Source organism: Dendrobates tinctorius, unplaced genomic scaffold, assembly GCF_039654945.1.
Source record: "Dendrobates tinctorius isolate UK_male_01 unplaced genomic scaffold, ASM3965494v1 ptg000156l, whole genome shotgun sequence".
NCBI classification, from domain to species: Eukaryota; Metazoa; Chordata; class Amphibia; order Anura; family Dendrobatidae; genus Dendrobates; species Dendrobates tinctorius.
The window spans coordinates 27,935,094-27,959,302 of NW_027361823.1; the positions used below are offsets into that span (position 1 = coordinate 27,935,094).

Genomic DNA, 24,209 nt, shown 5'->3' on the forward strand with positions numbered 1-24,209 from the left:
CAAATGAAATGCAAAATTTACTTTAATCTGAAAACAACACCTTGGAACACTGAGCAACAGTCCAGCTCTTTTTCTCTTTGGCCCATGTAAGACGCTTCTGGTGTTGTCTATTGGTCATGAGTGGCTTGACACAAGGAATGCAACACTTGAAGCCCATGTCCTGGATACGTCTGTGTGTGGTGGCTCTTGAAGCAATGACTCCAGCAGCAGTCCACTCCTTGTGAATCTCCCCCAAATTTTTGAATGGCCTTTTCTTAACAATCCTTTCAAGGTTGCGGTTATCCTGGTTGCTTGTGCACCTTTTTCTACCACACTTTTTCCTTTCACTCAACCTTCTATTAATATGCTTGGGTACAGTACTGTCATGGTTTGTATGTGAATTCTGGTTTAGTGCTGCAGGGGTTAATGCTTTTGGCCTATTTCTGGTTTTGGGAGGGCTTTAAATAGCCTCATTTGGGCTCTGTCCATTGTCAGTGATACTTTTGACCTCGGCTTAGTTCCTGACCCCGTGTATCTGTGGATACTGTGTGCCTGTGGATGTTTGCTCATATATGACTTGGTTCGATCCTGTTTCTGATATTGCTGCCTGACTCTGTACTTGTTTTGCCTCTCTGTTATGACCTTTGCCTGTCCCTGACCTTCTGTTCCATTGCTCCTGCCTGTACTGCACTGCTATCTCAGGTTTCCAGACTTTGCTTTGTGAATGACCACATCCCTGTCTTGCCCCTCATGTACCGTGCCATCTCCTGGCTTAGACCCGCGCCTGCCCGACTACTCTCTGGGTATCTCTAACCCAAGCGCTTGTCTCCACACCTAGACACTCCTCCAGCAGTCAGGTGCTTAAGGTCCTGTTTACCTGAAGCATGCATCTCCACCGCTGCCGCCCCGCTCCACAGGTATCTTTGAGCATAGTTTGTTCAACTCAGGACACATGCACTGGCTCAGTGAGCAAGTGCAGTGTGGTGTTTCTGACAGGCACTCTGTGAACAGCCAGCTTCTTTAGCAATGACCTTTTGTGGCTCACCCTCCTTGTGGAGTGTGTCAATGACTGCCTTCTGGACATTTGTCAAGTCCGTAGTCTTCCCCATGATTGTGAAGCCTACTAAAACAGACTAAGGGACCATTTTAAATGCTTAGGAAGCCTTTGCAGGTATTTTTTTTTTTAATTCTAATTAAGCCATAATCCTCAACATTAACAGAAATAAACACTTGAAATAGATCACTCTGTTTGTAATGACTCTATATAATATATGAGTTTCACTTTTTGTATTGAAGAACTGAAATAAATTAACTTTTGATGATATTCTAATTTTGTGAGAAGCACCTGTATATACGGTAAATCCCGGCTTACAGCCTTTGTAGACCACAGCTGTATTCACAATTCTGTTCAGCATTTTTTTTTTTTTTAGATTTTACTCCTGTGATTTGCATTTCAGTTTCTTAGTTTTAAGGTTGAACAAAGACACAAATCCTTTGAGTTGCACCCATAGCCTAACATGTGGATGATGGACAGTAATGCACTGAACGCAAAACGCTTCTTTGCAGCAATGAAGCTGTTGGGATTGTGTGTAGTCATAGTCATATGCTGTAGGTTGGTTCTAGCAGCCATAGACAAAGTTGTGAATGCAGCTCTGGGCTATAATACAGGCAGGATTACTACAAAGTAAGGCAAGGTTTACGGGTCATTTTTACATTGTGTGCAGTGTATCAAAAGCATTTTATTCGCAAGACCCAAAAGCCTGTCCTTTTGGCATTTGTTTAGGTGTTGTGCATATTAATTCATTATTTTCACATACAGGGCTTTTTAAATGCTGTTTGGACTCTTAAACTGGCAATACATATTAGATACATTTTAGGCATTTTAGGCAAATTTACCAATTTGCTGCTGTCCTGACTTTCCCAGGAAAGGATCAGGCTGCTGGATTTCAGCATGCCCAATCCTTTTGTTCTCAGACAAGTTAAGCTGCAAATGGTTTACACCCTCTCTTTCTATGAAAAACACATGTACACAAAGCCAAGGTAAATATATATACAGCCCTGGCAAAAATTAAGAGACCACTGCACAGTTTTATAAAAATCAGCTTCTCTACATGCCTGACAGCCATTCCATTCCAGTGTCAGTTGAATTCCAACCAGAGTACACCTCATTCTACTTAATGCTTTTCTGATTAGGTGATCACCTGAACCAAATCTTATTTAACGAAAGAAAGTATAAAAACCCTGCTGTGGTGTTCACAATCCTCTTAATAGGACAAGCTGGATGGCAAAACAAATGCTAGTACAGTGGTGTGCAAATTAATTGGGACAAAGCATTATTTTAAGTAAAATCGTAAGTTGGTTACCAGTTAGTGATTCAAACCAGTTTTAACTGCTTTGAACAGGTGTGAGTGCCTGTTCAAAGCAGTTAAAACTGGTTTGAATCACTGACCGTTAACCAACTTACGATTTTACTTAAACAAATGCTTTGTCCCATTAATTTGCACAGCACTGTAATATCCCAAAAGTAATAGGAATGAAAAAATAACTTTTAGCAATGCCAAAAGAGTTGAAAAGAAATGTCTTGAGTGAGGAAAGGAAGGGCTCAAGTCTGGCTTTACTAGCAGAGGGATATAGTGAGCATCATGTTGCCTCCATCCTTAAAATTTCTAAGATGGCAGTCCATTACAACTAGGTCAAGCAGCAGACATTGGTGACAAAAAAGCTATAGACCGGCAGAGGGTGAAAACAACTCTCCGCTGACCGGGATGACCATCAACTTATTCGAATGTCACTCACCAACCGCAGGATTACATCAAGTGACCTACATAAGGAATGGCAAATGGCAGCTAGGGTGAAGTGCATGGCAAGAACAGTTCATAACAGGCCCCTAGAGGCAGAGCTCAAGTCATGTAAAGCTAGAAAAAAGCCTTTCATCAATGAGAAGCAAATGAGAGCCAGGCTAATGTTTGCCAAAGACCATAAGGATTGGACTGGAGTAAGGTAATCTTCTCTGATGAGTCTAATGTTCAGCTTTGCCCAACACTTGGTATTCTAATAGTTAGACGGAGACGTGGAGAGGCGTACAAGCCACTGTGTCTTGCACCCACTGTGAATTTTGGTGGAGGATCAGTGGTAATCTGGGGATGCTTCAGCAACACTGGAATTGGGCAGGTTAATCTTTGAAAAGGACGTATGAATCAAGCCGCATACAAGGTCATCCTTGCTCAGGCAATGATCCCCAACTCTGAGGACTGTTTGTTCCAGCAGGACAATGCACCATGCCACACAGCTAGGTCAATCAATGTGTGGATGAAGGACCACCACATCAAATCCCTGTCATGGCCAGCCCAATCTCCAGACCTGAACCCCATTGAAAACCTCTGGAATGTAATCAAGAGGAAGGTGGATAGTCACAAGCCATCAAAAAAAGAACTGCTTAAATTTTTGTTCCAGGAGGGGCATAAGGTCACCCAAAAGCAGTGTGAAAGACTGGTGGAAAGCATGCCAAGATGCATGAAAGCTGTGATTAAAAATCATGGTTATTCCACAAAATATTGATTTCTGAACTCTTTCTGAGTTAAAACATTAGTATTGCTGTTTCTAAATTATTATGAACTTGTTTTCTTAGCATTATTTGAGGTCTGCAAGCACTGCTTTTTTTGTTTTTTTGACCATTTCTCATTTTCTGAAAATAAATACAAAATTTAGTGCTTGGAAATTCGAAGACATGTTGGCAGTATTTTATAGAATAAAAGAGCAATTTACATTTTAGTCAAAAATCTCTATATATAAAAATGAATGTGTGTGTGTGTATCACCAACCAATCACGAAGCATCTTTCATTTCACCAGAGCTGTTCAAAAGAAGCTGAGCTGTGATTGGTTGCTATGAGCAACAGTTTTCCTTGCAAACAATCACTAAGCATCTCTCATTTCACAAGAGCTGGTTAAAAGAAGCTGAGCTGTGACTGGTTGCTATAACCAACAGTTTTCCCACTTGACAACACCTCAGCAGACACTGACATGGTGGGAGAAATCTAGCATCCCTGGGAACATAAGCTCCCAGCCATTGTCTGCCCCCCAGAAAGGAGCACAGAGCACATGACAGAAATGAATCCCCCCTCCCGTGCCCATATACACATCACCCATCCCGTAGGCACAACTTCCCTCTTAAAGGGATCATTGGTATGGAAGCCAGAGCAAATCCATCCAGCGCTTTGGTTTTGACCCCAGGCCTCTCTTAAAGGGATCCCCGGTATGGAAGTTAAGACCGTTCCACTCAGCTCTGTGGTTCTGACCCCATGGTCTCTCAAAGGGATGATTGGTATGGAATTTAGGAAAAATCCACTCTGCGCTTTGGTACTGACCCCAGGCCTCTCTTAAAGGGATCCCCGGTATGGAAGTCAGGACAATTGCCTTCAAATGCTCTGTTACTGACCCCAGGCTCTCTTAAAGGGATCTCCTGTATGGAAGTTAGGGCAAATCCCTCGGCGCTCTGATTCTGACCCCAGGGTTCTATTAAAGGGATCATTGGTATGCAAGTCAGGGCAAATACACTAAGCGCTCTGGTTCTGATCCCAGGCTCTCTTAAAGGGATCCCCAGTATGGAAGTTAGGGCAAATCCACTCAGCACTCTGGTTCTGACCCAAGTCCCCACTTAAAGGGATCCTCAGTAAGGAAGTGAGGGAAAATCCACTCTGCGCTTTGGTACTGACCCCAGGCCTCTCCTAAAGGCATCTCCGGTATGTAAGTTAGGGTAAATCCCTCAGCACTCTGATTCTCACCCAAGGCTTCTATTAAAGGGATCATTGGTATGGAAGTCAGGGCAAATCCACTCAGCACTCTGGTTCTGACACCAGGCCTCTCTTAAAGGGATCCCCAGTATGGAAGTTAGGACCGTTCCACTCAGCGCTCTGGTTCTGACTCCAGGCTGACGGGATGATGTGGGATATTAGTGGTAGTTATCCGGTGGCTCTGGCTGATGGGATCATGTGGGATATTAGGAGTTGTAGTCCAGTGGCTCTGGCTGACGGGATGATGTGGGATATTATGGGTAGTAGTCCGGTAGCTCTGGGTGACGGGATGATGTGGGATATTAGTGGTAGTAGTCCGGTGGCTCTGGGTGACGGGATGATGTGGGATATTAGTGGTAGTAGTCCGGTGGCTCTGGCTGATGGGACGATGTGGGATATTATGGGTAGTAGTCCGGTAGCTCTGGCTAGAGTTTTTCCGGCGTGACCTAATACTGTGTTCGAGTCCCCATGACTGCATGTCTCGCTGCTATTCGACAGCCGCAACACATGCAGGGAATACCCTACAAACAGGCAATCCCTGCATGTGTTGCGGTTGTCTAACAGCCGGGAGGACTCAAACATATTGTTTGAGCACACCGAAGATGCTCTATTAGCACTCGAGTATGCTCCGATAACTCTTTATCCGAGCATGCTCGCTCATCACTACATACTATGTCTTTCTATCTATGTGCAGTTTCAAGATAAGCCATAAAACACCATCCATGCAATGGCTGTCCCAGTGAGCCAGCTGGATAGACATGTTTTAGCTTTTTCTTTTTTTTTTTCCTTACAGGGAGATGGTTTCCATTAATCACTTTCTGGAAGCTGCTGCTGAAAAAGAGTTCCGAGGGAAAAGAAGACTTCAACAATTTATCGAAAACCTTCTGCAGAGAGTGGAACTTGCAGAGAAACAATTGGAGTTTTATCAAAAGCGGCAGATCAAAAACACTCAACCTGCTCCTGAGGACGCCATGGTAAGAGATCGTAATAATCTTTTATCTAAAGTTAACTCAGGCTTTCCCAACAGTGAGATATCTCATAATATCCGTGAAAATTATTCCAGCTACAAAAATTATTTAAAAAATTATAGACCATATGGCTATAAAGACAAAAAGGCAGAAAAAAAACATTTTAATCACAATGATGGCCCTCTCGCTGCCCTTCAGCCAAATACGGTAACTTATCACACATCACAAATACCGTAATTTTGTTGGACGGAGGTCGGCCACAGCTTATATTTAAAATCGAACCATTAAAGGGAATCTGTCACCCTATTTTTCGCCTATCAGCTGCCAGCACCGATATTAGGGGCTTATCTACAGCATTCTGTAATTCTGTAGATAAGCCCCCAATTTAATCTGAAAGAGAAGAAAAAGGAGTTATATTATACTCACCGGGGGGCGGTCTGGTCTTAGTCCGATGGGTGTTGTGGTCCGGCGCCTCCCATCTTCTAACGGTGATGTCTTCTTCTTTGCTGCCTGTCGTGGTGGCTCCTGTGTAGGCGCACTGCTCTGCCTTGTTGAGGGCAGAGCAGAGTCCTGCAGTGCGCAGGCGCCGGGGGAGGTCCATCGCCTGCGCACTGCAGTATTCTGCTCTGCCCTCAATAGGGCAGAGCAGTGCGCCTGCGCAGGAGCCACGACAGGCAGCAAAGAAGAGGATGTCACAGTTAGAAGATGGGAGGCGCTGGAAGGGACAGCGACACCCATCGGACCGGACCGAACGGAAGGGTGAGTATAATTTAACTCTTTTTTCTTATCTTTCAGGTTACATCAGGGGCTTATCAACAGCATTACAGAATGCTGTAGATAAGCTCCTGATGTCGGTGCCGGCAGCTGATAGGCGAAAAATAGGGTGACAGATTCCCTTTAAAGCAGTTAACGTGACAGGTAAATTATCACCGTTGTTGAAGGAATATTGCTTCGGCAAATTTTCTTTTTTGTAATTTTCAAAATGAAAAAAATGACAATTTTTTTTGGCCTAAGATACAAAGGAAATGTGACATCTTTAACTTTAGGCCTTGTAGAGATCATTTCATCTTCAACTTGCTTAACTTTTTACAATACCAGTAATTTTGACAAGAGGTGCCCAAACTGTATCACTGTACATGGACCAAACGCAAACAAAGACATTGAAAAATTGAAGAAATGAAAATGCAGCAATCACCCATAAGATGTGAAAAACAAAGTCCTTTATTAAACCATAAGGCCTATTTCACACATCAGGTTTTCGCCGTCAGGCGCGATCCGGCGCTTTTGACAGAAACCGGATCCGGAGAAATGCAATGCCGGATCCGGTTTCCCCCCCCATTGACTTGCATTTGCGCCGGATCGCGCCGGATGGCCATGCGTTTCATCCGGTTTTCGCCGGATCCGGCAATGTGTCGCGATCCGGCTTCTGGAAAAAACGGAGACTGTAACGTTTTTTGTCTCCGGCGAAAAAGCCGGACACGCCGGATCCGGCGCGTCCAGCTTTTTCACACAATGAAAGCCTATGAGCGCCGCAATGCGCCGGATCCGGCGAAAGCCGGATCCGGTGGCCGGATCCGGTTTTTTGGGTCTGAGCATGCTCAGTAGCTCTGCCCACAAGACATATATAAAAGCAAGACAGTGGGACCCACAGCCACACCCAACATGCCACCCAAGATAGCAACCAAGCGCAGCAGGAGAAGGCAGGAGACCACTGCAGCACCATCAGCACCACCACCACCCCAAATGGAGCAGCAAATGGAACATGCTGAGGAGGGGAGGCCAGCAGCAGATGAGAGACGGTAATTATCAAATCCCCCATTCCTCCAAACTAGGGCTATTGAATATCAAGATATTCATTGGCCCTTTGTTTCTCTTTATTCAACAGCCGCCCAATAGATGCAGCAGCAGCAGCAGCAATGGCAGCAGGTGGAACACCACCCACAGGCATGGAGTGTGGCCACCAGGAAGACAGCACATCATCTTCTGGGAGCCCTCCCTCGCATCGTCAGCGTTTGACGGTAAGTTTTTATTTCCAAAATCCATCATCTCTGTAATATATGTCTATTCATTGCCTTTTATTTCAAAACAGGATTCACAAGATGAAGAGGAGCTCCCAGAAGAAGAAGGAAGGGGTGGACAGACACTTGGAATGGGCTCACAATTGGTAAGTTTTTTGCATCAAACGCAGAAACACAACATCACACTACACACAACACATAGAAAACAATGTTCTGCAGACCACACACAGCAAACAAATGCCTACATCCAAAGACATAACATTTTTTGTTTTCTTCTCTAGTCTTCCCAATCTGGTGCTCGGCCAAGAGGTCCTCGCAGTGCCTCCCAGGGTCGTCGGCGACAGCAACGCGGCGGTCACCAGCGTGTAAGTATAAATATTTTTGCTTTGTTTTTTTGCACTTTTTATTTCATTTCTTTTGTGGAGGCTAATTATGTTATTTTTGTCTTTTTCTTTAACAGCCTTCACAGCGTGCTCCCGACTCTGACGGTGAGGATGGAGATCTCGATGTGGACCACCTCATCGATCTCGTCAGAGAAAGGGAGCCGCTCTGGAATATGGCTGACCGCCGCCACGCTGACCTTATTGTTACCCGACGACTCTGGGAGGAAATTTGTTCGCTCCTTGTGGGCCGCTGGGAGGACCTCGATGTTCGGGCCCAGATTAAAGAGCGTAAGTATATACAGTACCGGTTGCTTGATGTAAACCAGTGTTTCCCGAACTCCAGTCCTCGTGGTCCCCACGGATCATGTGTTCAGGATTTCTATTTACTATGGAAATCCTGAAAACATGACCCCTGGGGACCATGAGGACTGGAGTTTGGGAAACACTGATGTTGTATACTAACCACTTTGTCCTTTCTCGTTTCAGGGAACAGAATTGTGAATCGGTGGTGGTCTGTGAGGGATCGTTTCAAGAAGGAGTTCAATAAAGAGATGCGGGCCCCGAGTGGATCTGGAGGACGCAGGAGCAAGTACAAGTACGCAGAAGCCCTGTCGTTCCTCCGGGAAACAATGGTCACTAGAAGGTAAATATTACACACCACATGTGAAAAAAAATGTTAGATGTAAATTTTTTTTTTCAGCCAGGGCCATACCATGTCAGTATTTTAATTGTTTTTTTTTCTCTTTATTCCACAGCACAGTGAGCAGCACTCGGGAGCCTGCACGATTGGACCCTTCTGAGGCGATCCCTGAGGAGACATCTGCACCTTCCCAGCCTTCCCACACATTCGACCCATCTGTCCCATCCACCAGCACAGGAGCATCGTGGCCGCCTACATTACATGAAGCTGCTGGTGAGGAGATCGCTTTCCCTTTACCCCACCCTTCTGCCCCTGCCACCTCTAGTACACCTGCGGGTACTGGGCGGCAGAGGGGTCAGGAAAAGACTTATGCGCCAGAGTTCTTGCATCTGAATGCATCTTTCCAGAACTGTCTAAAAGTCTTGTCAGAGCAAATCTCCGCAGGCTATCAGCAGATCAACTCCAGCATTCTGGAGGTGAAGACACTTCTGCAAACCATGCATTCAGAAGCAAGATCTTCGCCAAACCACACCTTTTTCAGGTCTGTTGTGGAGCGCATGGAAACGCTCTCTCCTGCCCAGCAGATGCATGTAATGCATTCATGCCACGCTGCTCTCCAGCAAGTTACCTCCCAACCTCCTCCTCCCACCACAGTAGTTCCTCCACCTGCACCCCCTCCAGCCACTTTCCATCCTCCCCCTCCTTTTACATCTACACCCCCTCCAGCCACTTTCCATCCTCCCCCTCCTATTACATCTACACCCCCTCCAGCCACTTTCCATCCTCCCCCTCCTATTACATACCATCCACCTCCCCAGCACCATCCACCTCCCCAGCACCAGCAACCTCCCCAGCACCAGCAACCTCCCCAGCACCAGCAACCTCCCCAGCACCAGCAACCTCCCTAGTACCAGCAACCTCCCCAGTACCAGCAACCTCCCCAGTACCAGCAACCTCCCCAGTACCTGCAAACTCCCCAGTACCAGCAACCTCCCCAGTACCAGACATCTCCCCACTTCCAGCAACCTGCCCCGTACCAGACATCTCCCCACTTCCAGCAACCTGCCCCGTACCAGACATCTCCCCACTTCCAGCAACCTGCCCCGTACCAGACATCTCCCCACTTCCAGCAACCTGCCCCGTACCAAACTCCTTCCCCATACAACTTGCCATAAACATCATCTGCTCCTACAGTCCCTGCCCAACCCTCCACTCCACCACCCACCACCTCTTCTGCTTCCCACATGTCCACCCATTCTGTAGTTTTTTCCACACCTTCACCTCTAACTGTTCCTTCCCCACCACGATCCCAGTCCTCTCTCCACACTCCCAGTGTCGAAGTGTCCCGCAGCCCCTCCAGCAGTATTTCCACCACACACTACACAGATTTATAATGTGTGTATTTAAATAAAAATGACCAGTTTTATGGTTTCAAAGCTTTATTAAACAAGTTTATTAAAATTTTAAAAAAGTTTACTAAAAAAAACATTTTTCAATAAAAGTTAAATTATTTTACACTGGTTGTCTGTCATTTCTTTCTGCGGCGAAAAAGGTTAAATACAGGGTATTTAAAAGGTGAAATGGTATTCAAAACTAGGTATATAACTGTGGGTAAACTTTAGCTTTTTGCCACAGTTGTGTTCCTGGTTGTGTTTGAAGCAAAGTATTTCACCTAAAAAGTTGTGTTTATTGTTGGTGATTTCCTAACAATGTACACAACTTTTGTTAAAAGGTGAAATACTTTGCATAAAACACAACCAGGTACACACCTGTGGCCTAAAGCTAAAAATAGTAAGACCATGACAAGATAGCCAACTTTGGTTGGCAAAGGTATATACTGTTGGTACAGAAGGTACACAAGTTTGGTTGGGCACAAATCTTTCACACTCTGTCATCCTGCCAGTGTACTCTGCCTTGAGGTGACATAAAGTATATTGCAAAATTGTCCCTCATTACTGAAACCGTCACAGAACTTCTAGTGGTAATGTCATGGTAATCTTGCAAGGTGGTTTCTTCAGAGGTGTCCTCAATGGAAATGGGTTCCTTGCAGATAACAAAATTGTGGAGTACCACGCACGCTTTGATCACCTCGTCCACAGTTTCTGTCTTGAGGTTGATCGCAGTCAATAGGACCCGCCATTTGGCTGTCAGAATACCAAAGGTACATTCAACCATTCTTCTTGCTCTTGTGAGGCGGTAATTAAAAATGCATTTTGGTCTTGTCAATCCTCTGCTAGAGTACGGTTTCAAAAGGTGTTCTGACAGCTGGAAGGCTTCATCCCCTACACAGACAAATGGCATAGGTGGACCAGATGTTTGCGGCAGCGGTCTAGGTGGTGGGAACTGGAAGGTGTTTCCATACAGTTTACGCCCCATGGCAGACAGTTTGAAAACTTGAGAGTCATTGGAGCGGCCATAGGCCCCAATATCAACCGCAATAAATTTGTATTCCGCGTCAGCGATGGCCATGAGGACAATTGAAAAATATTTCTTGTAATTGAAATATTCCGATCCCGATCCAGCTGGCTTTACAATGCGGATATGTTTCCCGTCCACAGCGCCCAAGCAGTTTGGAAACTGACATATCTGTTGAAACTTGTCAGCAATTTCAATCCACCTCTCTGTTGTGGGCTCTGGTAAAAACTCTTCAGCTAAGGAGTCCCACAGTGCACGGCATGTGTACTTCACAATTCCAGATATGGTGGAAATCCCGAGTCTGTACTGGAAATGCAGTGACGAAAGGGATTCTCCAGTTGCAAGAAATCTGTGGGGAATTAAAAAACAATCAATTAGTTTTAAATCACAGCATTACATACCAAAACTGACCTATAACACTTGGAGATACAAACTACCACCAACAAGATTGCAGTGAAAGTGTGCTCTGATGCGAGCATATCCAATAAATGTGGCTTACCTTAAAGTCACCATCAGACGCTCTGCGGGTGAAACAGAGAAGCGGCAATAGGTGTCCACTTTTCTTATGAGGTGTGCAATGCGCTCCACCAAGTAATCAAAATTCTCCATTTTCATCCTAACATATCCAAAAAATTTATCCGGGTTTCGTCGAAGGTCCATGCAGAGTGTAGAATAGACCCCACGCGTCATTCTCTTGGCTGTGATGGGGTGGATCCACAAACGTCGTCTACGATGCCTGATGCGCTGCTGTCTCGCTCTCTCCTTCTCCAGAACAATCACCCTCAAACGATTCGCCTCCGCTATAAAATCCGCCAAATTCTTCAAAATATTTCCAATCACAACATCCATCTTCGCCAGTAACTTGCTCTTCTCTCCAACCTGCACTTTCTCCTCTACAACCTGTCAAAGAAGGGCTGTAGGAACATGCTATATATAGTTTTCCAGTAGCCAATCCCGTTCGGAAGGCCACAAGGGTCAATTTTAAAAACCGGATCTGGCGTAATCCGTCGAAAAACGGATAGAAAAACGGATGAACCGGATGAGACGGATTCTGTTTTGTCTGTCAAGAAAAAGACGGATCCGGCAGAAAACCGGATCCGTCACATCCGGTTTTACGAAACATTTGCCGGATCCGGCGTTCCGGCACGACGCCGGATCGCGCCTGACGCCGAAAACCTGATGTGTGAAAGTAGCCTAAGAGGTTTTCAGACAAAGTCCATGGGACAAGCAGGTGCAGGAAGAATGCGGGAAAAAGAGGGACGACATCAGTTTCGCATGCAGGACGCTTCTACCGCTGTTCACTGATTGCCGTTAACTCCATGCTGCAGGTATTTGACTTCTAGACCTTGGTGCCATTCATTTTTTCTTATTGCTTGACAAACAAAGATATCTCAATAAGGGCAGGAGGGCGGGCAACTCCTGGGGAGGCACCTGGAAAGAGTCAGCCGAATTTATGCATGGGGTTTAAAGGGAATCTATCAGTAGGATCAACCCTCCTAAGCCATCAATATGACCATGTAGGTCATAAGAAGTTGAAAAAATGATACCTTGATATCTGAAATCTGAGGTCTTATTCCAGAGAAATCTACATTTTTCTTAATATGTAAATGAGATGTTAAGATCTAAGGGCTGTATGAATATGCAAATAAAGTCCGTGGAGCCTCATTTAAGAGTCTCAAACATGGGACTATCCAGATCTTCCTCCAGGGAAGGACCCAGCCAAGGGGTGGCTCCTTTCGGGAACCACCATTACCACCATATTAAGTGGCCCTTTAACCCCTTCATGACCCAGCCTATTTTGACCTTAATGACCTGGCCATTTTTTGCAATTCTGACCAGTGTCCCTTTATGAGGTAATAACTCTGGAACACTTCAACGCATCTTAGCGATTCTGAGATTGTGGAAGGAAAAAATAGACATTTTATTTTTTGCACCACAAATTTTCTTTTATCATTAATTTTTTTCATTTTCACATGGGCTACAGGATAAAATGGATTCTAAAATTTGTTGGGCAATTTCTCCTGAGTACACTGATACCTCATATGTGGTCATAAACCACTGTTTGGGCTCACGGCAGGGCTCGGAAGGGAAGGAGCACATTTGACTTTTTGAATGGAAAATATGCTGGAATATTTAGCGCTTGCCATGTCGCGTTTGGATAGTCGCTGTGCGCCTAAGCACTGGAGCTTCCCCACAAGTGACCCCATTTTGGAAACTAGACCCCCCAAGGAACTTATCTACATGCATAGTGATCACTTTGAACCCCCCCAGGTGCTTCACAAATTGATCGGTAAAAAAAAAAGTACTTTTTTTTCACAAAAATTTTCTTTTGGTCTCAGTTTTTTCATTTTCACATGGGCAACAGGATAAAATGGATCCTAAAATGTGTTGGGCAATTTCTCCTGAGTGCACAGATACCTTATGTGTGGTCATAAACCACTCATTGGGCGCACGGCAGGGTCCGTAAGTGAAGGAGCGCTATTTGACTTTTTGAATGGAAAATTCGCTCCAATCGTTATCGGACACCATGTCGCGTTTGGAGAGCCCCTGTGTACCTAAACATTGGAGCTCCCCCACAAGTGACACCATTTTGGAAACTAGACCCCCTAAGGAACTTATCTAGATGTGTGGTGAGCACTTTGAACCCCCAAGTGCTTCACAAAAGTTTATAACGTAGAGCAGTGAAAATAAAAAATCATTTTTTTTCCTCAAAAAAGATTTTTTAGCACGCTATTTTTTATTTTCACAAGGGTAACAGGAGAAATTGGACCACAAAAGTTGCTGTCCAGTTTGTCCTGAGTACGCTGGTACCCCATATGTGGGGGGGAACCACTGTTTGGGCGCACGGCAGGGCTCAGAAGGGAAGGAGTGCCATTTGACTTTTTGAAATGAAAATTAGCTCCAATCGTTAGCGGACACCATGTCGTGTTTGGAGAGCCCCTGTGTGCCTAAACTTTGGAGCTCCCCCACAAATGACCCCAGTATGGAAACTAGACCCCCTAAGGAACTTATCTAGATGCATAGTGAGCACTTTGAACCCCCAGGTGCTTCACAGAAGTTTATAACGCAGAGCCGTGAAAATAAAAAATATATTTTTTTTTCTTAAAAAAAATATTTTTAGTCCGCAATTTTTTATTTTCACAGGGGTACCAGGATAAATTGGACCCCAAAAGTTGTTGTACAGTTAGTCCTGAGTACACTGGTACCCCATATGTGGGGGGGGGACAACTGTTTGGGCACACGTCGGGGCTCAGCAGGGAGGTAGTGACATTTTGAAATGCTGACTTTGATGGCATGGTCTGAGGGTGTCATGTTACATTTGCAGAGCCCCTGTGTGCCTAAACAGTAGAAACCCCCGGCATGTGACCTCATTTTGGAAACTAGACCCCCCAAGGAACTTATCTAGATGTGTGGTGAGCAACTTGAACCCCCAAGTGCTTCACAAAAGTTTATAACGTAGAGCAGTGAAAATAAAAAATCATTTTTTTTCCTCAAAAAAGATTTTTTAGCACGCTATTTTTTATTTTCACAAGGGTAACAGGAGAAATTGGACCATAAAAGTTGTTGTCCAGTTTGTCCTGAGTACGCTGGTACCCCATATGTGGGGGGGAAACACTGTTTGGGCGCACGGCAGGGCTCAGAAGGGAAGGAGTGCCATTTGACTTTTTGAAATGAAAATTAGCTCCAATCGTTAGCGGACACCATGTCGTGTTTGGAGAGCCCCTGTGTGCCTAAACTTTGGAGCTCCCCCACAAATGACCCCAGTATGGAAACTAGACCCCCTAAGGAACTTATCTAGATGCATAGTGAGCACTTTGAACCCCCAGGTGCTTCACAGAAGTTTATAACGCAGAGCCGTGAAAATAAAAAATATATTTTTTTTTCTTAAAAAAAATATTTTTAGTCCGCAATTTTTTATTTTCACAGGGGTACCAGGATAAATTGGACCCCAAAAGTTGTTGTACAGTTAGTCCTGAGTACACTGGTACCCCATATGTGGGGGGGGACAACTGTTTGGGCACACGTCGGGGCTCAGCAGGGAGGTAGTGACATTTTGAAATGCTGACTTTGATGGCATGGTCTGAGGGTGTCATGTTACATTTGCAGAGCCCCTGTGTGCCTAAACAGTAGAAACCCCCAGCATGTGACCTCATTTTGGAAACTAGACCCCCCAAGGAACTTATCTAGATGTGTGGTGAGCACCTTGAACCCCCAAGTGCTTCACAGAAGTTTATAACGCAGAGCCGTGAAAATAAAAAATCATTTGTTTTCCTCAAAAAAAAAAAAGATTTTTAGCCCGCAATTTTTTTTCACAAGGGTAACAGGAGAAATTGGACCCCAAAAGTTGTTGTACAGTTTGTCCTGAGTACGCTGATACCCCATATGTGGGGGGAAAACCACTGTATGGGTACACGTCAGGGCTCGGAAGGGAAGTAGTGACATTTTGAAATGCTGACTTTGATGGCATGGTCTGCGGGCGTCATGTTACATTTGCAGAGCCCTTGATGTACCTAAACTGTTGAAACCCCCCACAAGTGACCCCATTTTGGAAACTATACCCCATAAGGAAGTTGCCTAGATGTGTAGTGAGCACACCGAACCCCTAAGTGCTTCACAGAAGATTATAACGCAGAGCCATGAAAATAAAAAATAATTTTTTTTTCCTCAAAAAATGATTTTTTAGCTCTCAATTTTTTATTTTCACAAGGGTAACAGGAGAAATTGGACCCCGAAAGTTGTTGTACATTTTGTCCTGAGTACGCTGATACCCCATATGTGGGGGGAAAACCACTATATGGGTACACGTCAGGGCTCGGAAGGGAAGTAGTGACATTTTGAAATGCTGACTTTGATGGCATGGTCTGCGGGCGTCATGTTACATTTGCAGAGCCCTTGATGTACCTAAACTGTTGAAACCCCCCACAAGTGACCCCATTTTGGAAACTATACCCCATAAGGAAGTTGCCTAGATGTGTAGTGAGCACACCGAACCCCTAAGTGCTTCACAGAAGATTATAACGCAGAGCCATGAAAATAAAAAATAATTTTTTTTTCCTCAAAAAATGATTTTTTAGCTCTCAATTTTTTATTTTCACAAGGGTAACAGGAGAAATTGGACCCCGAAAGTTGTTGTACAGTTTGTCCTGAGTACGCTGATACCCCATATGTGGGGGGAAAACCACTATATGGGTACACGTCAGGGCTCGGAAGGGAAGTAGTGACATTTTGAAATGCTGACTTTGATGGCATGGTCTGCGGGTGTCATGTTACATTTGCAGAGCCCTTGATGTACCTAAACTGTTGAAACCCCCCACAAGTGACCCCATTTTGGAAACTATACCCCATAAGGAAGTTGCCTAGATGTGTAGTGAGCACACCGAACCCCCAAGTGCTTCACAGAAGATTATAACGCAGAGCCATGAAAATAAAAAATAATTTTTTTTTCCTCAAAAAATGATTTTTTAGCTCTCAATTTTTTATTTTCACAAGGGTAACAGGAGAAATTGGACCCCAAAAGTTGTTGTCCAGTTTGTCCTGAGTACACTGGTACCCCATATGTGGGGGGAACCATTGTTTGGGCACACGTCAGGGCTCGGAATGGAAGTAGTGACGGTTTGAAATGCAGACTTTGATGGAAAAGTCTGCGGTCGTACTTACGTTTGCAGAGCCCCTGATGTGCCTAAACAGTGGAAACCCCCCACAAGTGACCCCATTTTGGAAACTAGACCTTCCAAGGAATGTATGTAAGATGTGTTGTGAGCACTTTGAACCCACAAGTGCTTCACAGAAGTTTATAATGCAGAGACGTGAAAATGAAAAAATCATTTTTTTCCACAAAAATAATTTTTTAGCCCCCAATTTTTTATTTTCCCAAGGGTAACATGGGAAATTAGTCCCCAAAAGTTGTTGTGCAATTTTTCCTGAGTACGCTGATACCCCATATGTTGGGGTAAACCACTGTTTGGGCACATGTCAGGGCTTGGAAGGGAGGGTGCACCGTTTGACTTTTTGAACGCAAAATTGGCTGGAATCAATGGTTGCACCATGTCGCGTTTGGAGACCCCCTGATGTGCCTAAACAGTGGAAACCCCTCAATTCAAACTCCAACCCTAACCCCAACACACCCCTAACCACAGCCCTAACCCTAACACATCCCTAACCACAAGACTAACCCTAATTCCAACGCTAACCTTAATTCCAACCCTAATTATAATCCTAATTCCAACCCTAACCCTAATTCCAACCCTAACCCTAATTCAACCCTAACCCTCTTTCCAACCCTAACCCTCTTTCCAACCCTAACCCTCTTTCCAACCCTAACCCTAACCCTCTTTCCAACCCTAACCCTAACCCTCTTTCCAACCCTAACCCTAACCCTCTTTCCAACCCTAACCCTCTTTCCAACCCTAACCCTAACCCTCTTTCCAACCCTAACCCTCTTTCCAACCCTAACCCTAACCCTCTTTCCAACCCTAACCCTCTTTCCAACCCTAACCCTCTTTTCAACCCTAACCCTAACCCTCTTTTCAACCCTAACCCTAACCCTAATGGAAAAATAAAAATAAAAATATTTTCTTTACTTTATTAGTTGTGCCTACCTATGGGGGTGATAGTCGAGGGGTTTATTTACTTTTTCTTTCATTTTGATCACTGTGAGAGTGATCAAAATGAAAGAATGGAATCTGCAGCCGGCAGATTCGGGCGGGCGCACTGCGCATGCGCCCGCCATTTTCAAGATGGCGGCGCCCATGAACCGGACCCGCCGGACACCGGGAGCGACAGGGGGACTTAGAAGGTGCCGGGGGAGGTGAGATGGGGTGAGGGGGTTATCGGAAGCTGGCGGGGAGCAGAGGGAATGGGAGGGGGGCAGATGATGACAGCGGCGGCAGATCGCCGCTGTCATTCAGTTGCGGGGGGGGGCGATCGCCGGTAGGGGGGGTGGAATCGGTGTCTCCAGCCATGTCCGATGCTACAGCAGCATCGGCCATGGCTGGATTGTAATATTTCATTAATTTTCATTGATGAAATATTACTATCGCTCTGATTGGCTGTTTCACTTTTAACAGCCAATCAGAGTGATCGTAGCCACGTGGGGGCGAAGCCACGCCCCCTGTGGCGAAGAACAAAGCCCCCTGTATCTGCGGGTCGGGTGACCTTTCAGTGACCTAGGTCACCCGACCCGCAGGGGGGCTTTAAAGTCATGACGCTACATAGGCGCCATGGGTCGTTCTGGCACGACTTTTCATGACGCCTATGTGGCGTCAAAGGTCGTGAAGGGGTTAAGTCAATATCCAGCTCTTTACGAGTTTACAGATATGACAAGGGAAATACCAAGGCCAGGTATCCATCCACAGACAGCTGTTTCGGGGTGTTGCCCCTCATCAGTGTGGAGTAGGATTCTGGCTAGGTGGGAGCAATGCCTAGTAGACCAACATCACGAAACAATCACTGACCTCAGGGAGACCAGTCAAAGAAAACACTGCGGCACCTATATCATGCTGCTCTCAGATTAGGTGACAAAAACTGATTCCTTTTTAGGGGGGAAAAGATCCTGTACCGACACAACAGAGCAGCTGCCACAAGAAAAATAGACACTGTTAGGAGCTTACACTTTCCTGCAGTGACACTGTTCCTAAGCGGTAAGGTGTCATTCATTAGATTTCAGATACAAGTGTATGGAGCAAGGCTGCGCAACCTGGATAGGTTCTGGCTGGATGCATGAATACATACCCTTCTGTCCCGGCTCAGATACCGGCGAATCCCCACAGCGAACAATGCGTGCTCTGGGGGGATTCATAAGTCTGCAGTCACACAGAGTGACGGTGCGGTGTTCCTATCAGTGTGTCAAGAGTGGGAGAGGAGGGTTGCATTGACAATCCAACACAATGGGCAGCACTTTGAGCACATTTTATAAGTGGATATAAACTTTTAAATAACTCATGAAAGAATAAAGTTACATTAAAACCAAGCACACCATTGTTTTTCTTGTGAAATTCTCAATAAGTTTGATGTGTGACATGACCCTCTTCCCATTGAAAAAAGTAAAGTTGGATCCAAAATGGCCGACATCAAAATGGCCACCATGGTCACCACCTGTCTTGAAAAGTTTCCCCCCTTCCATATACTAATGTGCCACAAACAGGAAGTTGATATCATCATCCATTCCCATTTTATTTAGGTGTATCCATATAAATGGCCCACCCTGTAGTATTATACATCCATCATGCTCACTTGTATCCATGAATCAAAAAAAAAATTGGAGGCATGATTGACTTTCATCCTAGTTATGGATCAGAATCGCACATTCAAGTCTTTGGTCCATGAAAAACTGATATACCGCACTGATGACTGATGGAAACTGGTCCTTTTTTTTTAAAGATATGACAAAAGAAAAATTATGATCCAATAATAAGAAGTGAGTCTGTGCCCTCCTCTAAATGGAGGTCCATGGGAAAAAAATTATGGCATGCACTACTCTAGTTTGTTTTACAAACTAGGGCATGTAAATGCTGGCAACGCTATCACCTGTCTGCTATACCGGCGAGCTCACTGAGCTGCACAACGAGAAATTTACCGACGTGACTGTGCTATTTTGTTCAATGAATATCCAGCTCTGCAAAGTTGAAATGCTGAACATTAAACAGGTTTTGCTACATTTCAGTATTAAAGGGAACCGGTCCCCAGGTTTTTCCCATATAAAGTATGGCCATCACCATTAGGGCCTTTTACGGCATACTGGAATGTAGTTATCAAAAAGTCTCTTAGTTAGAACAGGCAAAATATAATAATGTTTCAATTGTAATAATTAAAAAAAGAATTTCCTCGAATACTCTAGATTTTGCTCTTGTACACAGACAGTGGAGTGATTCCTGCTACCGGCACTGGCCTTATTAGGTGAACGGAGGGGGAGCAATATTTTGTGGGAGTCACAATGTTTTGTGTGATTTAGCAAAAATGTATGATTTAATCATGGGACAGCTCCCTTACCCATATGTTTTTCCGGCATAATAAAGTCTTACAAATATGGAAATTTTCTATTATATTATCATGTACATGTAACCTTTCTTTTCATCCATCAGGTTGTACATTTTCAAGCTAACTGGAAAAGCAAGTGCCAGTATGTATAATTATTCTGTGTGTTTTTCTGAAATCTCATTATCAGTTCTTCTAACATAATGTAATCACCTGTCAGTTTAATGCCTCTTTCACACATCCGTGTCTCTGGTACGTGTGGTGACAGTTTTCATACATACTGGAGACACGTACACACGTAGACCCATTCAAATAAATGTGTCTCTCTGCACATGTAAGTTTGTTTTCAAGGACCTTGTGTTCGTGAACAAAACACGCTGGCAAGTCCGTTTTTACCGTCAGCACGGATGGCAAAACATCCCACACATGTGCACACAGAGGACACATATTGATGTGCTCCATGTGACATGCATCAGTACTGGGGAAGAAGCGCTACAGTAAGCGCTGTTCCCCGGCGGCAGGTGCTGAAGACGGCTCACATCATTGTTCCCTGCTCTGCCGGCGATCAAAGTTACATTAAAGTCCGAAAGATGACAGCATGTCGGGGCTTTTGGGACAATTACTCCCATCATCCGACACTTGCTGCTGCTTATAACAGTGACAGTAGGAGCAGATGATCGCGGTTTACCTCACCCGCCGCCTGCGATCTAATGAAATAAATGAATGAAAAACCCAACGTGGGTTCCCTCCTATTTTCTTCAACCAACCAGGCAAAACTCACAGCTGGGGGCTGCAGCCCTCAGCTGTCAGCTTCAGCAAGGTTGGTTATCAAGAATAGAGGGTTCCCCACGCTGTTGTCACAATCCATTTTTGGATCTGTGTCAGTTTAGGCTTTTCAGATATAAACTTTTTTCCTTTCTGGCCATTGGGGGTTAATGCCAGTTTTCCCCCCGGTGGCCGCTGGTGTTACTACATGTTTAGTCTGCTGGTGGTGACCACTCCCACCTTCCTATATAAGGTCACCTGGTGCATCAGCTGACTGTTGGTTATGACAGGTCCTTTTTTGGATGCCAACCGTGGTGAAGACTGGAGCTACATGGTGTAGTGGTGGTTCAGCTTGTTGGGAGCAGTGGTGGTTCTGCTAACGAGATGAGCTTTCTGGAGCAGTGGTGATTCTGCTGAAAGCTGAGTTCTGGTGCCTAACTCTGCTGTTCGATGCATCACAGCAGAGAAAGCTAAGTTTTGTTTCTTAGTTGATTTTACCCCAAGGTGTCAGTCGTATCTTTTCTTTTGTTATATTGGTGCAGTTCACCTATTTCCATTATCACCTCCTGGGGAGGGGGTTGGGGGTTTAGCTCAGGGCTAAACAGGAGATAGGGACAGGTCGGCGACTTGGGCCTCACTACCATCAAGTGTACCCCCAAGTTAAGGAAAGTCAGGGCACCCCCTTAGCCTGAGGGGCAGTTCAGGGGCCCAGGTTCCTCGTCCCCTGTTTTCCCACACCTGCCCCATGACAGCTGTTTTTCTAAATTATTTAAATAAATAAAAAAAAGGAGCTGCGGGCTGCTGTTTTTAAGCTGGGGGGGCAATATCCATGGCCCCTTACCAGCCTGAGGATAATAGCCCTCAGTTGTCTGCTTTAGCAAGGCTGGTTGACAAAAAAGGTGGGACCCCACACTGTTTATTTATTTATTTATTTAAATAATTTATAAAAACAGCGTTGGGACCCCTCTTTTCTTGATAACCAACCTTGCTGAAGCTGACAGGTGAGGTTGATGAGAGTAATTGTCCCAAAAGCCCCACCTACTACCATCTTTCGGATTTTATTAGAACTCTCATCATTCTCCTCTGTTTGCGCCGATCACCGGCAGAGCAGAGGAGAATGATGAGAGCCGTCTTCATCACCTGCCGCCGGAGAACAGCGCTTACTGTAGTGCTTCTTCCCCTGCGGCTGTCTGTGTGATACTGATGCGGCCCACGGGTGGCACACTGTTGCCACACGTGTGTCGCACGTATTACACACACAGGCACGGATATCTCTGGTACCGTTTTTTCTGGTACTGGAAATATCAAGACATGTGAAAGCGGCCTAAGGGATACCTACTAATTGCAAGCTGGTGCCTTTAGCCCTGGTAGCCTGAGTGCCTAGATCTTGCACCTCCAAACCCACACTTTATGCCTGACAATTTAGACAAGAAGCAGACATATGCCTTAATACTTTTATTGTAGCTATTGGAGCTATTTGGGCATTTTATAGAAAAGTGATATGCGCACTATATAAATGTATTTGGGCACTATATGGTAAACTATAAGATGATGTCAATGGAAAGTACCTTACAATGACCCAATCAATCTGAGGCCCGGTCATGGATTAACTTTAGATGATTTTGCCACATTGGAAAGGTTTATCAATGCAATTACTTTTTATGGCATGAGATTTTGTGTGAATTGTGTATGAGTCTAGTGGTGCACGTTATACTCTTACAATAGTTGTTAGTGATCAAAAAATAAAAAATATGAAAGCTTCATTGTGATTGGTTGTCATGGGCAACAAAGGCAGTTATTTCTTTTAAACAGTTTTGATATTTTCATTTGGAAGTACAGCTATTTTGTAGAATAAGTGTCCGCTCTTCTGTCATATTGTAGAAATCACTTGTAGTCCCCATAAAATAACATCTCTTCCTGGAAATGGATGAATAACCACACAGACTGATATTATAAGCACCGACTGGGCACTTTAATTATTCCATTTATTCATATGTTTAATGAAAAAATACCAGGAATATAACAATGCAGAGTTATAAAAAAAAGTATGAACAGAACTACTTGTTTCATGGGGCAGTTAAAGGGGTTGTCCGCAACTCAAACTACTCAATCCCTATGTTTACCCCCAGTAAAATAATAACACTTATACTCCCCTCTGGTTCTGGCGGCATTCCAGCAGTGGCTCTCCTGCGGATCACGTAACATTGCTATGTCATTTTGGCCATTCAGTGCTGGTATCACTCTCCTCTCCTTCAGCAAATCAGGAAATCCGGAGAAAGTGAGAGAAGCCGCAGCTCTGACTTCCTCCAAATGTCAATTACTTTGTAAGAGGAGAAAGTGAAGCCAGCGCTTGTTAGCAGCAGTGATTGCGTGACACAATAATGGCAAGTAATCCCTGGGAGAGCAGTGCCGACTCTGCTAAGGGGGTAAACATGGGGATTCAAAAGGGGTTGTCAGAGTAGTGGATAACCCCTTTAATATATGTATAAAAAATACAGTATATCCAGTTCTGTCATTACTGCGCAGTTCTCCTTTAGTTGGCTTCCTTACTCAAACGCTTGAGTTGTAATCTAACATTTATGAAATCCATTGTGCTTAACACACTTAGCGAGAAATATTGTGGAGTTGTAAAAGCTTCATATCCATTGCCTGCATCAATAAATAATAAAATTCAATTGTATAACTGAGCAACACTTGATATTGTTTCTGTATTGCTAAGAAGGCGTGCAAGTCAATAAGTGTGTACTGTTTTGCTTTGTATACGTAAGTGTTCAACTTATAGGACTACCTTTGATATTATCTGTTTGTTTCTTTTTTTCTGCTCAATTTATGACCCATCCCAAGGATAGGCCATCACTTATAGATCAGTAGCGATTGAACTATTAGAAATATTTGAATAGCCAACAGTAGTCGTACGAATTCCTCACCGTTGTAATATTGATGACCTTTCCTAAGAACAGGCCATTCATTTTTTTCATTACCCCTGTAGGCTATTGAGCTTAGGAATGTCTTAAAGGAGCTGACTTGGATAATGATATTGATAATCTATCCTAAGTAGTGATGAACGCAAGTGCTTGTTTGTCGAGTTTGCCGACAAACTCAGCAGCAGTGGTGCCGTGACAGCACCAGAGCTGAAGAGCTGATGAACTCAAGTGAACTCTCTCACAGCAGCTCAGTGACACATTGCGGGAGCGATTACCTCCTGATGTGACTGTTCTACACGTGAGATCGCCATGAAGAACTCGGGATTACGGGATTTGTTGTTAGGCGAGTATAA

The 24,209-nt window shown here is 44.6% G+C and overlaps 1 protein-coding gene across 1 annotated transcript in view; it reads left to right on the forward strand.

The window, feature by feature from the left end:
* ZNF365 (zinc finger protein 365) overlaps positions 1-24,209 on the forward strand; it is a 66,403-nt gene that overhangs the window by 36,189 nt on the left and 6,005 nt on the right. The window contains exons 3-4 of the mRNA XM_073548295.1: positions 5,564-5,744; positions 20,275-20,312. Of these exons, the coding sequence (XP_073404396.1) occupies positions 5,564-5,744; positions 20,275-20,312 (219 nt within the window). The remainder of the gene's footprint in view (positions 1-5,563; positions 5,745-20,274; positions 20,313-24,209) is intronic.